Source organism: Drosophila simulans, chromosome X, assembly GCF_016746395.2.
Source record: "Drosophila simulans strain w501 chromosome X, Prin_Dsim_3.1, whole genome shotgun sequence".
Classification (NCBI taxonomy): domain Eukaryota; kingdom Metazoa; phylum Arthropoda; class Insecta; order Diptera; family Drosophilidae; genus Drosophila; species Drosophila simulans.
The window spans coordinates 110,576-125,279 of NC_052525.2; the positions used below are offsets into that span (position 1 = coordinate 110,576).

At 40.2% G+C, this 14,704-nt stretch overlaps 2 protein-coding genes across 7 annotated transcripts; one reads left to right on the forward strand and one right to left on the reverse strand.

Annotated features, from left to right (window-relative positions):
- Window positions 1-3,324: 3,324 nt before the first annotated feature.
- LOC6724753 (beta-1,3-galactosyltransferase brn) lies at window positions 3,325-4,919 on the reverse strand. Of its 4 annotated transcripts, none has more exons than XM_016173211.3 (3): window positions 4,446-4,919; window positions 4,131-4,380; window positions 3,325-4,043 (listed from the first exon to the last, which is right to left on the reverse strand). In XM_016173211.3, the coding sequence occupies exons 1-3, from the start codon at window positions 4,705-4,707 to the stop codon at window positions 3,473-3,475; spliced, it is 1,083 nt and encodes a 360-aa protein (XP_016037488.1). In that variant the 5' UTR covers window positions 4,708-4,919; the 3' UTR covers window positions 3,325-3,472. The 4 variants fall into 4 exon arrangements, with proteins under 4 accessions (XP_016037488.1, XP_016037489.2, XP_016037493.1 ...); XM_016173212.3 differs by having other exon boundaries at window positions 3,325-4,380; window positions 4,446-4,606; window positions 4,717-4,918; XM_016173216.3 differs by having other exon boundaries at window positions 3,325-4,380; window positions 4,446-4,615; window positions 4,717-4,918.
- Window positions 4,920-4,975: 56 nt separating this feature from the next.
- Window positions 4,976-14,636, forward strand: LOC6724756 (histone-lysine N-methyltransferase EHMT2). Of its 3 annotated transcripts, none has more exons than XM_016173236.3 (11): window positions 4,976-5,085; window positions 5,908-6,598; window positions 7,531-9,387; window positions 9,443-9,684; window positions 9,777-10,144; window positions 10,201-10,442; window positions 10,502-10,692; window positions 10,753-10,914; window positions 10,973-11,510; window positions 11,582-11,955; window positions 12,213-13,876. In XM_016173236.3, the coding sequence occupies exons 1-11, from the start codon at window positions 4,991-4,993 to the stop codon at window positions 12,403-12,405; spliced, it is 4,953 nt and encodes a 1,650-aa protein (XP_016037494.2). In that variant the 5' UTR covers window positions 4,976-4,990; the 3' UTR covers window positions 12,406-13,876. The 3 variants fall into 3 exon arrangements, 2 of the variants coding, with proteins under 2 accessions (XP_016037494.2, XP_044779717.1); XM_044923782.1 differs by having other exon boundaries at window positions 5,001-5,085; window positions 5,647-6,598; XR_006542129.1 differs by adding an exon at window positions 14,160-14,636 and having other exon boundaries at window positions 5,001-5,085; window positions 5,647-6,598; window positions 10,502-10,914; window positions 12,213-14,097.
- The last annotated feature ends 68 nt before the right edge of the window (window positions 14,637-14,704 follow it).

Genomic DNA, 14,704 nt, shown 5'->3' on the forward strand with positions numbered 1-14,704 from the left:
GTACCAAGTGATCATAATCAGTAACAGGTGTATACTGAAAACCAACTGATCGTTGGTCACCTTCTGGAATTTCAGTTCGCCTTGTAATTTAAACCGAAAAATCAAACAATTTGCATTACAAAATACGCGTTTTTGTGCCGAATTTGTTAGATTTTTGGATTTTTGGTACCAAGTGATCATAATCAGTAACAGGTGTATACTGAAAACCAACTGATCGTTGGTCACCTTCTGGAATTCCTGTTCGCCTTGTAATTTAAACCGAAAAATCAAACAATTTGCATTACAAAATACTCGTTTTTGTGCCGAATTTGTTAGATTTTTGGATTTTTGGTACCAAGTGATCATAATCAGTAACAGGTGTATACTGAAAACCAACTGATCGTTGGTCACCTTCTGGAATTCCTGTTCGCCTGGTAATTTAAACCGAAAAATCAAACAATTTGCATTACAAAATACGCGTTTTTGTGCCGAATTTGTTAGATTTTTGGATTTTTGGTACCAAGTGATCATAATCAGTAACAGGTGTATACTGAAAACCAACTGATCGTTGGTCACCTTCTGGAATTCCTGTTCGCCTGGTAATTTAAACCGAAAAATCAAACAATTTGCATTACAAAATACGCGTTTTTGTGCCGAATTTGTTAGATTTTTGGATTTTTGGTACCAAGTGATCATAATCAGTAACAGGTGTATACTGAAAACCAACTGATCGTTGGTCACCTTCTGGAATTCCTGTTCGCCTGGTAATTTAAACCGAAAAATCAAACAATTTGCATTACAAAATACGCGTTTTTGTGCCGAATTTGTTAGATTTTTGGATTTTTGGTACCAAGTGATCATAATCAGTAACAGGTGCATACTGAAAACCAACTGATCGTTGGTCACCTTCTGGAATTCCTGTTCGCCTGGTAATTTAAACCGAAAAATCAAACAATTTGCATTACAAAATACGCGTTTTTGTGCCGAATTTGTTAGATTTTTGGATTTTTGGTACCAAGTGATCATAATCAGTAACAGGTGTATACTGAAAACCAACTGATCGTTGGTCACCTTCTGGAATTCCTGTTCGCCTGGTAATTTAAACCGAAAAATCAAACAAATTGCATTACAAAATACGCGTTTTTGTGCCGAATTTGTTAGATTTTTGGATTTTTGGTACCAAGTGATCATAATCAGTAACAGGTGTATACTGAAAACCAACTGATCGTTGGTCACCTTCTGGAATTCCTGTTCGCCTGGTAATTTAAACCGAAAAATCAAACAATTTGCATTACAAAATACGCGTTTTTGTGCCGAATTTGTTAGATTTTTGGATTTTTGGTACCAAGTGATCATAATCAGTAACAGGTGTATACTGAAAACCAACTGATCGTTGGTCACCTTCTGGAATTCCTGTTCGCCTGGTAATTTAAACCGAAAAATCAAACAATTTGCATTACAAAATACGCGTTTTTGTGCCGAATTTGTTAGATTTTTGGATTTTTGGTACCAAGTGATCATAATCAGTAACAGGTGTATACTGAAAACCAACTGATCGTTGGTCACCTTCTGGAATTCCTGTTCGCCTGGTAATTTAAACCGAAAAATCAAACAATTTGCATTACAAAATACGCGTTTTTGTGCCGAATTTGTTAGATTTTTGGATTTTTGGTACCAAGTGATCATAATCAGTAACAGGTTCGCCTGGTAAATTTAATTGAAAAATCATTAAATTTGCCTACAAATCCAATGTTTTTGGCAAACTTATGGATTTATGGTACCAGGCGACCATAATCGGTAGCAGGTGGCCACTGAAAATCAAATTCCGGCTAAAATCGAAACTTCACCCAATTTTCCCAATAAAAGTTTATTTCCAATTGAAAATTCATGTATTTTTTATTTTTCTTCTACGCGCTATGCTACAATCACTGTGGTCAGTTATTCGCTAGCCACAATAAGCGGGTATTTGGGGGATATCCTTGTCGTCCTTGTCGTCCTCGTCGTCCTCTTGGATGATGGCGAATCAGAGTGTCCTCTAAGTCCTGCATAACGTAGGCGTCCTCGAAGGGAGTGGCGGATTGGGCGGAGTAAATTTCCACAATTTTATATAGGGTCATGACGGAAAATAAAGAAAAGTGAATTACTAAGAAATCCGATATTTACTAACAGTTATTTCATCACAACTTTGCTAAAAAAAAGGTCATAAAGCTGAACAGCAAACGGTTTTGTGACGCTAATTACCAAAGTTAACTACCCTTATCACTTTTAAGTTGATTTTCAAAAATAAATTTTTCAGTGAATTTTCTCATTTCTCCCTTATCAAAAATGCGAAAATTTGTTAAAATTTTTATTTTTGATAATAATAAAAATAGTGATAGGGATAGTTAGCTATGTTTATTGGCAGTACAAACAGTTTTCACTTTAGCGGTAATATCTGTTTTGGCCAAGTTATGGAGAAAACCCCGTTTGTAAATATTCGATTTTTGGCAATTTTTTTCAGTAAAAAAGAATCTGTATTTTCTCAATAGCATAAAAAATTGGTGTCCAACAGTGAAATGCGATACCTCGTCGAATTTGTAACAAAATTCCCTATCGACCTGTATTCAGAAATGGATATTAAATTTTTTCGCAAATGTTCTTAGCTTATTCCCCAATATCTATCGATATCCCAGAATAATGATGAAATGTCACGTTCACATTCACACTAGCTGAGTAACAGCTGATAGTCGCGGAACGCGGCCATTTTTCGCAATAAAAATAGTTCTCCAAAAGTGGAATGCAATACCTCGTTGAATTCGTAACAAAATTTCCTATCGGAATATATTAAAAAGTGGAAATTAAATTTTATTTGCATTTTTCTTCTAAATTTGCTACACAGATGAAAATTATTCAGAAATTTAAAGAAAATTTTTTAGCCTTTAGAACTAAGTGCCTGTCGTAATATATAATTTCACTTCTGAAACTTTTATCAAAGCTACTACTAATTTTCAGCTGTTATTGTAAATGGATTTGGTATTTTATTAGGGTCCAGAAGAGAAGACATTCCGTAATTTGACGACTATATTTTGCGGAATTCATTTCTTTTCAACTAATATTCTGGTTAAAAAAAATCAAAACAATATAAAAACAACCAAATCGTTTTGTCTTGTTCTGGTTTTATATCTTATTTTATTTATTTCGTATAAATGCAGTCAAAAAAAAAAAAAACACTGGCAGAACAGTTTTATTTTCAAAATTAATGATTAAAAAAAGAACGAAAGTATGATTTTATGTCCTATTATTTTTCATTTAATTTTCCGACTGTTACTATGGCAACCGAAATTATATATAATTAAAAAACTGGTGTTAAAGTTAAAGTCGATTTCTGGGAAAACATTTATTGTAATGCATATATATATATGCAAGGATGAGTACCGGAGTCATATCCTCTTTGCAATATATTCTTCATTATCGATTAGTTTCTAAAGGATGAAAAGCCATTTGTCCTTGAATGTCACCTGAGTCGCAATGCTTTTATTTCAGCAAAACCATGTTTAGGGGGTCGAGATTTGGCCGCCGCTAAACAGGTCTCTTTGAGCGACTTACCAACCGGCCGTTTGACGCATTCATCAAAGTAGCACTTCTCAACGTTATGCAGAAATTCCACCAGTAGTCGGTCGTCGCCGCCATTGGGTCCCATGGAGTACTCGCACTCGTAGTTGTGCTTCTTGAGATCTCGCACACAGCAGTCGATGAACTCTGCATTGGCAGAAAACCAGTCGTTGTGACGCTCAAGGGGAATACCTAAACGAGTCCTTACTACTCCAGTCAACCAGGTGTCATCGATCCAAAAAAATGGCATCCTCTCCGCCTCCGCCACAATCCTTTCGGCTGTTGGCACGTTGGTCACGTAAAGCCAGCCCGACAAATAGGCGGGATATAAAGCATGTGGATACTCCTTCTTGCTAACGTACCACTTATTGGCTCGCAGCCGAATGGGGGGCTTGGCATCCAGTACATAGCCTGATAACAAAGTACTTGATGTGGCCAGTCCAGGTTGTCGCACCTCGAGGGTCTCTAAGTACCTGCGCAGATGAAACACATCGTAAATGATGTCATCATCCAGTTTAATGATAAACTTGGCCTGCTTTTTGCACTCCTCAGAGACCCACTTTAATCCCATTACGTGTTTGTAGCTCAGATTGCGATAGTCCTCGATAAAATTCCCCTGGAGAAGGTCCCCGAAACGCTTCTGTTCGCTGGCCAGTTGATCCTGGCTTATAAAAAGCTCTCTTGAAGGCAGTGCTGCCAAGAGAAAAACTCTTCGCAGGCCCATCTCTTCCAGTTTGCTTTGGGGAATTGCCTGTCGGTGAGCTGATCGCAAGGCATCGTGCCCCGCATACGAAGTGACTATTAAAACGGCTAATCGGGAATTACAAAAATGGTTTAGTATTCCTTACAATGGTTGATTAAAGCGAAGAACTTACCTAAGAGTTCTCTTTTCGCCTTTCGACACACATTACTGGCCAGCAAGTATTGGAAGTCCGTGAGATTCAGAAGAGAATTACTTAACGGAGTATAAGGGTTACCTGGATTCCTCTTCGTTTCGAGTGGTAGGTGCAGCAAGAAACCGTTTTCGCGGGACTGCCTTAAATCCCTCAAGTGATTCGAAAAGTAACAAAGACTCAGTAGGACGATCAAAAATAGCGACAGGATAATCGGAAGCAATCTTCGTCCGCGCATGCGCATTTTTCTTACATTCTACGTGGGATTCCCCTCGTCCTATGCCGTCTGTATGTATATGTGGCTTGGTGTAACTTGATAAGCTTTAATAAACACAATGCCTAGAATGATTATATATTAAGAAAAAAAATAAAGAGATGCGTTAATAACAATTGTTTTCACGCCTCTGCCAGTGCTGCCCCATCAAATTAGCGTTAGCTAAATTGGGAACCGTGTCACCCTATTTTCATTTAGCGATTACACTCTCCCAGCAGCGTTGCCATCTCCGATAAACATCGATTTTTGTGCCATGCCAGCTCTAGTTGTTGTGTTGTTGCTGTTCTTTGCGGATAACAGTTTTCAGCGCGGAGTGCGTGCGTGTGCGTGCGTCGAAAACGTAGTTCTGTATGTGTGTTCGTGTGCTTTTCTTATATTTTTCTAAAACAATGTTATTGAACTGGTTGGCTTTGTGAAGAAAAAGCCACGAAAACTACAAGCATTTGTAAATTCGTTGCAGAATTTCGTTAAAAATTTGCAGCTTACCAATTCCAAAATCTCAAAACAGTGACTGCAACACCAACAAAAACGCAGTAGCAGCGACGTCGGCAGAGTAGCAACAAGAACAACAATCTTGGTGATGAAGCGATGTGAGAAGGAGAGTGTAATATTTGACAGCATGTGAGCTAATCAGCAAAGCAGCGATTTCTGCAAACATTTTGTGCTTCTTAAGGGAAATTAAAAAACGGAAAAGTTGGAAAACCTATAAGTAATATAGTAACAAATTTTGCATTTCTTACAAAAAGTACAACAAATTTAGCTGTGCCCACCAAGAAACGCAGTCGACTTCGCTGCCGGCAGAACGAAGAAAAAGAAGGACCATAATAAAAAGCAGATAAACCAGATTTTAATGTCTAAGTTTTAAAGATTGAATTTTTTTTTCTTATGTTTGCTCATTTATACTACAAGAAATCGGTGTCAAAATAGTTGTAAATTCAGAACAGCAAAGCAACAACAAAGGCTGCTGCTTGCACGACCGATGCACGAATCTTATCGGGAAAAATAGGGTTCTGAAACCGAAATTTTGTTTTTATTTGCCTTACGATGGAATATTGACTGTGAAATCGTAAATCGAAGAAACTAATACGCCAAGTAAGCAAATAGTGACAATTAAGGCAAGATGACGGACTTTGTTGAGCTGATGAACAGCATGTCTAGTACATTCAATAGCGACTGTGCTACTTCAACAGCGGAGGGTGGTACTTTGCTTAATATGAATTTGGCGGAAGACAAAACCCTCAAGTGGCGTAATTTGGCCAATAACCAGTTCGCTAGTAAAGAAAAGAAACACAAGGACAAGGAGGAGGAGCGCAAGGAGGCAAGGAATCAAGAGGAAATCGAAGACATCAAAGCACTTTTGGCAGATGTTGTCGATGCGGCCGCTGTCAAGCTGGAAGAAGAAGAAGCGCAGAATGCAGAAAAAGTCGAACAACATACAAAAAGCGAAAAAGAGGAAGAAGGTAGGAAGGAAATGGAGTACGATCAAGATGTCGCAAAACAATACTCCGAAAAGGAAGAAAAGCAGAATGGCAAAGCAACATCCATAACAGTAAAGATGGAAAGCAACGAGCGTGCAGAGAAACACGCAACGGAAATTGCAACGACGTCGACAGATAGATGGCAAAACGAAAGCTTTAAAACTGAGCAGCAAAATAAGAAAGCTGCTGAGAAAGAAGAAGACACACTAGCGGCAACACAAAAATCGGATGCAAATGCAGATCCAGGGACAAAAACAAGAATTGAGGCAGCAGTAGCATCTCCACTTGTTGTTAGTTCTGCTAGCGTTAAACTCGCTGCTGACGCAACCAACCAAATGCGAGCAGCGACGTCGACAGGGGCAGCGACATTAGCTGATAAAAATGTAAGTATATGTGTGTGTGTTTGTTTGTATCAGCTTCGAAATTCTTGCTGTTTATTTTATATTTGAATTCATTTAGAAGTTAGCCGTTGACTGCTGAGTTCTTTTCTTTCTAGTGTTTCACGTGTAGTTCAAATCAAGTACATAATGTACACATATTTATGTACATAAATATTGTAGTGTATGGCATTGTTTTTGTTCAGCCCAATCATAAAAAAGGTTAGGGATTCTTTTATAATTCCTACTTTTTGAAAGGTCATACAAATTAAAGACTTATTATGTTTGAGAAGTTAACAATTTGTTAATTAATTTAGAATTAGCCCTTGACTGTTGAGTTCTTTTCTTTCTAGTGTTTCACGTGTAGTTCAAATCAAATACATACGTACATATGATTGATGTACACATACATATTTATGTACATAAATATTATAATGTATGACATTGTACTTCTTTAGCCCAATGATATGTTGATATGTCATACAAATTAAATAATTATTATGTTGGAGAAGTTAACTTTTTGTTAAAATTGTAGTCGTCTCTGGGTAATGCCATGCGCTCGCAAAAGAGCAAGAGAAAAGAAGTAAAAAAAAATAAAAAGAATTATGTATTTAGATATTCTTATGAATATTTCCATTCTCGATTAATATTATGTACATACCCCATGGTTTGTCGTAATTTCAGAATTTGGATGCAAGTAAGGCTTGAAGTAATTGCATCCAATTCTAAGAGGGTTAAACCATCCATTCATTCATCCTTTTGGTCAACAGACCTTTTATGTTTGGTAGAAACAGTTGTCTAGGCAACCGATGAAGGCATTTAAAGCTCACTTTGAGGACTGGTACTTCTAGTCAGTATGTCTCTATATTATATAATACATAATAAAATTCTGAGTACTTCTTTAGTCGGCACATTCAATGAGTCTCTGTATTTTGCAGGTACAAGTTTCTCCCGGTGGAACGCGTCGGTCTCGAAGAGCACCCAGACCCCCAGACACGCCCACTTCAGTTACTGATGAACATGTTCAGGTGGAGAATAAAAAATTCGGAAAGTCGGAGCAGTATACGGATTGTAGTAGCCATCTGGAGAGGTTCACACTGGACGATAATACTGCTATTGTCAGACTGCAGTTGAAGAGTGAACTTGACAAACCGTCATCGACTACATTATCGCCTGAGGAAAACTCGGCTCCTGCTCCGAAGCGAGGAAGGGGTCGAGCCAGGAAAATAAGACCCGATGCCGAGGTGGAAACCAGTGAGGTTATTTTACCCTGCGAGGATTCATTAGGGGAGAAGAAACCAGGACGCAAAAGGAAACTCCCGGATGAACCGATAGATCAGCAGCAACTAAGCGACTTTGTTGTGGTAAAAACAGAGCAGGAGGAATTGGGTGAAGCTCCCTTGGGAGATGTCAAGAGAATGCGACGTAGTGTCCGTTTGGGCAATCGATTACATGCCGATGGAAGCCCTTGGGAGGAGGTAAAGACAGAGGCACTTCCCTCTCAGCCTTCTGCAGAGCTTTCCTTGGCGGAGGTAACTTCTGAGGTCTTGCCACTAGCTGTCTTAGATGAGAAGACCCCACCCAAAAAGCGAGGGCGGAAGGCAAAAACGCCCGGTGTGAAGTTAGAATCTGAAACATCCTGCGTGCTACCGTTTGCTAATGGCAACAAGAAAACGAATTCCTCTGGTGGATCCGAACTTCAGCTGCCCAAGCGTTCAAAAAGACGAATAAAACCAACGCCAAAGATATTAGAAAATGACGAACTGCGCTGTGAGTTCGAAACGAAGCACATTGAACGTATGACCCACTGGGAGAGTGCTGCAGCAGTAGATGGGGATTTTGAAACGCCAACAACAGGCGGTAATGGGTCGAATTCCTCGACCTCAAGGCAAAAGAGCGACAAGTCCGACGGGAGCAACTTCGAAGGTGGTCCAGGACATCCTGCAGGCACAAGTGCCATAAAGAAAAGACTGTTTTCAAAGTCCCAGCGGGACATTGAGAACTATGGCGCAGCAATGCTAGCCAAAAGTAAGTTACGTCCGTGTCCGGACGTCGAACAATTTCTAAGCGACATCAAGGCATCGCGAATTAATGCGAATCGATCACCAGAAGAAAGGAAATTGAACAAAAAACAGCAACGAAAACTGGCCAAACAAAAGGAAAAGCACCTAAAGCATTTGGGACTGCAAAAAAATCACAGAGATGAGCCTTCGGATAACGACAGTTCCAATACGGACAATGAATTCTTACCTACTACAAGAGTGCAAGTGGGAAAACCAAGTGTTACTTTGAGAGTGAGGAATAGTGTTACCAAGGAGCTTCCCACAACAGCCACTTTAAAATCACTCCGGAATCCAGTCGTGCAAGCAGCCAAACTCAAGAGAAGGATATGTGCAAGAGCCACCGGTGAAGTTACTGAGGCAGCCCGAGCAAGTGTTTCAATTTCTGCACTGGATGCGGAGCAGCTTCACTCGTTGAACACTTCTATTCAAGCTGATGTTACCCCGATAAGAGACTTAGATATGAGGCCCAGCACCTCCAGAGTGGCAAAGTTTATTTGTCTATGTCAGAAGCCTTCCCAGTACTATGCCAGGAATGCCCCGGACTCATCATACTGCTGTGCCATCGATCACATCGACGAACAAAAAATTGGCTGCTGCAACGAGCTGTCCTCGGAGGTTCACAATCTACTCAGACCCAGCCAACGCGTGAGCTATATGATCCTATGCGACGAGCACAAAAAGCGCCTACAATCCCACAACTGCTGCGCAGGATGTGGCATATTTTGTACACAGGTAAAAACAGAATTATTATTATGAACCGCAATCAAATACTTTAATTATATTTCAGGGAAAATTTGTGCTATGCAAGCAGCAGCACTTCTTTCATCCCGATTGTGCCCAGCGATTTATTCTAAACACTTCGTACGAGAAGGAACTCGTCGATGAGGAAGATCAGGGCGTCAAATTCAGCAGCCCTGTGTTGGTGCTCAAGTGCCCCCACTGCGGATTAGATACACCAGAACGGACCTCCACGGTGACCATGAAGTGTCAGTCCCTGCCTGTCTTTCTGCGCACCCAAAAATACAAGATGTGAGTAAATAGTGTTGCAGATTGAGCGTGTTTTAGATTTAATTCAAATCTATTTTCAAAATGTATTAATATATTCTTCACTAACCATGCAGAAAACCCGCTAGGTTGACAACCTCTTCGCATCTAACCCAATTTGGAACAGTTGGGAAAGCAAATACTCCAGGAGCCACGGCCAGAAACAATGGGGGACCATCCACCGCCGTAACCTTAAGCGCGGCATTAAGTCCTGCTTCAAAAACAAATGGAGCCCAGAGTGGCAGGGCGGGCACCTCCAATTCTAGCTCCGGACATGCTCTTAATTCGATCAACTTTGCTCAACTTATACCCGAGTCCGTAATGAATGTAGTGCTGCGGGGCCATGTGGTTTCTGCTAGTGGTCGCGTGACCACAGAGTTTACGCCGCGGGATATGTACTATGCAGTCCAAAACGATGACTTGGAGCGTGTAGCGGAGATTCTGGGTAAGTTTGTTTGCACTCGGCATTTACGTTATAAAGGCTTAATGCTTTTGGAACAGCTGCCGACTTCAACGTGCTGACTCCTATACGGGAGTACCTAAATGGCACCTGCCTGCATTTGGTGGCCCACTCGGGCACACTTCAGATGGCATATCTGCTGCTCTGCAAAGGAGCAAGCTCACCGGATTTCGTTAACATTGTGGATTATGAACTGCGGACTGCTTTAATGTGTGCCGTGATGAACGAGAAGTGCGACATGCTGAATCTATTTCTTCAATGTGGTGCGGATGTGGCCATTAAGGTTTTTATGCCTCTTCACTCCAAATGATCTATAATCATTATAAACTGTACTTTCAAAAGGGTCCCGATGGTAAGACCAGTCTGCATATTGCTGCCCAGTTAGGCAACTTGGAAGCCACACAGTTGATTGTAGACAGCTATCGAACTTCTCGAAATATTACCAGTTTTTTAAGTTTCATTGATGCCCAGGATGAAGGCGGTTGGACGGCCATGGTCTGGGCAGCAGAGCTGGGGCACACGGATATAGTTAGGTTGGCTTCTCTGCCCCAAGGGGTTCTCTTAAAGCTGATTAATATTTTTCCCTTCATTAGCTTCCTGCTTAACCAGGATGCTGATCCAAACATATGCGACAATGACAACAATACCGTGCTGCACTGGTCTACGCTGCACAATGATGGTCTGGACACGATTACAGTACTGCTGCAGTCAGGGGCGGACTGCAATGTACAGAATGTGGAGGGCGACACGCCTTTGTGAGTTTATTTACCAATCAATGGAGTGATGTAGTGATAACATATATATAATTTTTAGGCACATTGCTTGCCGTCATTCTGTCACCCGCATGTGCATTGCGTTAATAGCTAATGGAGCCGATCTAATGATTAAGAACAAGGCGGAACAGCTGCCCTTTGATTGCATTCCGAATGAGGAGTCTGAGTGCGGTCGCACTGTAGGTTTTAATATGCAAATGCGTAGTTTCAGGCCTTTGGGCCTCCGTACCTTTGTGGTATGTGCAGATGCGTCGAATGGCAGGGAGGCACGACCAATCCAGGTGGTTCGCAACGAACTGGCAATGTCTGAAAATGAGGATGAGGCCGACTCGCTTATGTGGCCGGATTTTCGCTACGTAACACAATGCATCATCCAGCAAAACTCAGTGCAGATTGACCGACGCGTTTCTCAAATGCGCATATGCTCCTGCCTGGATAGTTGCAGTAGCGATCGGTGTCAGTGCAATGGGGCCTCCTCGCAGAATTGGTACACGGCAGAAAGTCGTCTAACCGCCGACTTTAACTACGAGGATCCTGCGGTAATCTTCGAATGCAACGACGTCTGCGGTTGCAATCAGGTTAGAGACTTGGTTATCGGAAATAATCCATTTTTTACTAAACTCTTAAACTGGTTTTATTCCTTAAATAGCTCTCCTGCAAAAACCGCGTGGTCCAGAATGGTACACGGACACCACTACAAATTGTCGAGTGCGAGGATCAGGCGAAGGGCTGGGGAGTACGGGCGCTGGCCAATGTGCCCAAAGGCACTTTTGTGGCCAGTTATACGGGTGAAATTTTGACCGCGATGGAGGCAGATCGACGCACCGATGACAGCTACTACTTTGACCTAGACAACGGGCACTGCATCGATGCTAACTATTATGGAAATGTAACCCGGTTTTTTAACCACTCGTGTGAACCGAATGTTTTGCCCGTTCGTGTTTTCTACGAGCATCAGGACTACAGATTCCCTAAGATCGCCTTTTTTTCCTGCCGTGACATCGATGCCGGAGAGGAAATATGGTAAGTCGATCCAACGATTTTAAAGCAAAGAGATAGATAGTCAAACGAGAATTATTTTACAATAAATTTTTAAAGACCAAAATTTTAAGCCATTGCTTCCTTTTTTATTGTAATGTTTCTACTAAAATATAATAATTATTCGTTGAATAGTAGGTAAAATCGAAAGGATTCGTTTTCGGTCCTTTAAAACATTATTGATCAGAATTAAGGGTTCGAAATTGTTGTTGACTTTATTTACTCTTTGTTGTTTCCTTTAGCTTTGACTACGGAGAAAAATTCTGGCGCGTGGAACATCGCTCCTGTGTGGGATGTCGATGCCTGTCAGCAACCTGCAAGTACGCCTCCCAATCCTCAAGCACAAATGCCTCGCCCACGGATGCAACAACAGCACCGGAAAATGAAACGGGAACGCTGTCGTCTACAAATACGGAGAAAATTGGACAGGCGTAGGATAAAACCTCCTAAACTTGAAATGATTGCAGATTTTACAGTCTCATCCGACAAATAAATCCCCACCTAAACCATCAGCAACCAGATAAGCCAGACATCTGAAATCGCAGCAGCCCCATATTCGATAACGATATAAACAATGAATCGTTATCGAAGCCCGTCCGGGCCTTTCTTCTTTGACTGCCAAATGTTTCGTGGTTAACAACTTTTTATCTATTTTTACATATACAAATAGTGTTTGTTTTTTTTTTTAATTTTGTTTGAATTGTATTAATTTTTGTACGCCTTATTAATAATGTTTTTATTATTAGTAACTGTAAAACCAAATTAGTTTATACTTCCTGCGCGAAACAAACTAAATAAGAAGGGCATATCAAAATTGCTTCCCGACATTGTGGGTTTGCTTGTTTCTGGAGCGTAAAAGTTTCAAACTTTAAATTAGGCTTGGACATTACCAGGCATAAAATAGAATTGTAATGGCGGAAAAGACCATCTAGTCATAAGAATGAGGGAGAAAAAGTATTTAAAAAGAAAAGAGAAAAAAAATTTTTTTAATAGAAGTAGTCTGCTTTTTTTAAATTTGTATGAGCATGCTCCAGAATACGTAAATACGTGATACGTAAAAAGTAATTTGTTTGATTTTACCGTTAACCATGAAAATTAGACCATTTAAATTGACCTGTAATGGGCATCTAAATGTTACTAGAAACCAAAAGTAAAGGAGGAATTATTTAGCAAAAAAACATTGTCATATAATGGATAACACATATATGTACATGTTTTGTGCAGGGTGAAGTACTGACACATACCCCCAATTTGATTACCACTCTACCAATCCAATTAAATCTGGAATCTTTATCAAGTATAAAAATTTTTCAGTTTGCTAAGCAAGCCAAGCCACAAGTGCCTAAAAGAAAATTATTTCTTACCCGGTTGCCCCTTAGGAAAACCCTAATTTTTCTATAAAGCAATATAGTTGTATATCGAAACTATCTATCCGCTTTCACAATTCAATTTGGGACAGAACTCTAGACCCAAGACTGTAAACGTTAACATGGGGCTTGCATGTGTAATTAACTTTATCTGTTTAAAACGACAACATGTAATTTAAGTCATAGGTCATCGAAAGGCTCTTCTTTATTTTTCTGTTGGCATTTGTATCCGTATTTATGTACCTAACGACAAGTGTCATGAAAAAAATATATTTATACAGTGCAGTGTCCCTTGGCGGTATTAACTGTTACGGCTGACAGTTTAATGCCATCTTAATGCATTTGTGTTCTTAAGTTTTGTTTTTCTTTTGCAATCAAACTTGTAAGTTTTACTCATAATTGGAAGAATAGGCATGCTAGAAGTAATTTTTCGATTGCAGCTACGTTATTGTTTAACCATAAAATATTGAATTGATTAAATTCGCCATAAAGAGCACGGCAGAAACGGTGCGAACAATAAAAAAATATTATCGTGTGCAGTTAAGATTGACTTTTTAATGCGGCTTCATTTTTGGGTCGGTGTCTACGATTTGATCAAGGGCTTAAAATTTTTTGTCTTTATACTACGAAATAACACACAGATTTTGTAAAGGCTTAACATAAAATTTGAGCGCCCAATCATCCGCCCCTGCAGAGTTGCCACACGTTGTTACACTAGTTATCGAAACGAACAGCTGATTTTTGTTTTGTAATATTTGAGGTTGGTTTTTGTTGGCTGATATATTATTACATTAAATTAGATATGGACCTTTTACTTCAAAGCGTTTGACAAGTTGAACTTCGAACGGAAATCTATTATAGCCTCAATTGACAAGACCATCAAATAATCATTGGAAAACAACTTGAGAGATGAGTTTTCCAGACAAGGCGGAGCGCACAAAGTGCTGGAACAACCGGGACGAGTATTGGAAGTGTTTAGAGGAGTACGCCCCAAAGCACAGTTCTACCAGTGGGGAAAAGGTACCAACCCCCTGCCAGAGTCTTCGCAAATCATTTGAGCAATCCTGCCCTGGTCAATGGGTAAAGCATTTCGACCGCAAGCGTACTTATGACCAGTTTAAGGAAAAAATGGCCAAGGGTTATGATCCCTTGGAGGACCGTACGAAGGCCGAAAAGCAAGCCAATTGACCCTTAGCCCGCCAAGGTTTCTAGGAGCACTGTTGATCAGCTTATACCTCTGTTTGTGTACTTTTTTATGGTAAATAAATAAACTGTATAGTAACATACAAACAAACCACATTTACAATATATATACATTTTTGGCAGATGGTACTAAGCATGTTCTACCTTGTTTCTAAATTGTGGAT

Bases quoted from the DNA above. Each gene is read 5' to 3' on its own strand.
- LOC6724753 (XM_016173215.3), bottom strand. From the start codon at position 4,707: ATGCGCATGCGCGGACGAAGATTGCTTCCGATTATCCTGTCGCTATTT. The intron at 4,381-4,445 runs GTAAGTTCTTCG...ATTCCCGATTAG, and splicing joins GGCGAAAAGAGAACTCTTAG to CCGTTTTAATAGTCACTTCG.
- LOC6724756 (XM_016173236.3), top strand. From the start codon at position 4,991: ATGCCAGCTCTAGTTGTTGTGTTGTTGCTGTTCTTTGCGGATAACAGT. The intron at 10,915-10,972 runs GTGAGTTTATTT...TATAATTTTTAG, and splicing joins GTGGAGGGCGACACGCCTTT to GCACATTGCTTGCCGTCATT. The intron at 11,956-12,212 runs GTAAGTCGATCC...TGTTTCCTTTAG, and splicing joins GATGCCGGAGAGGAAATATG to CTTTGACTACGGAGAAAAAT.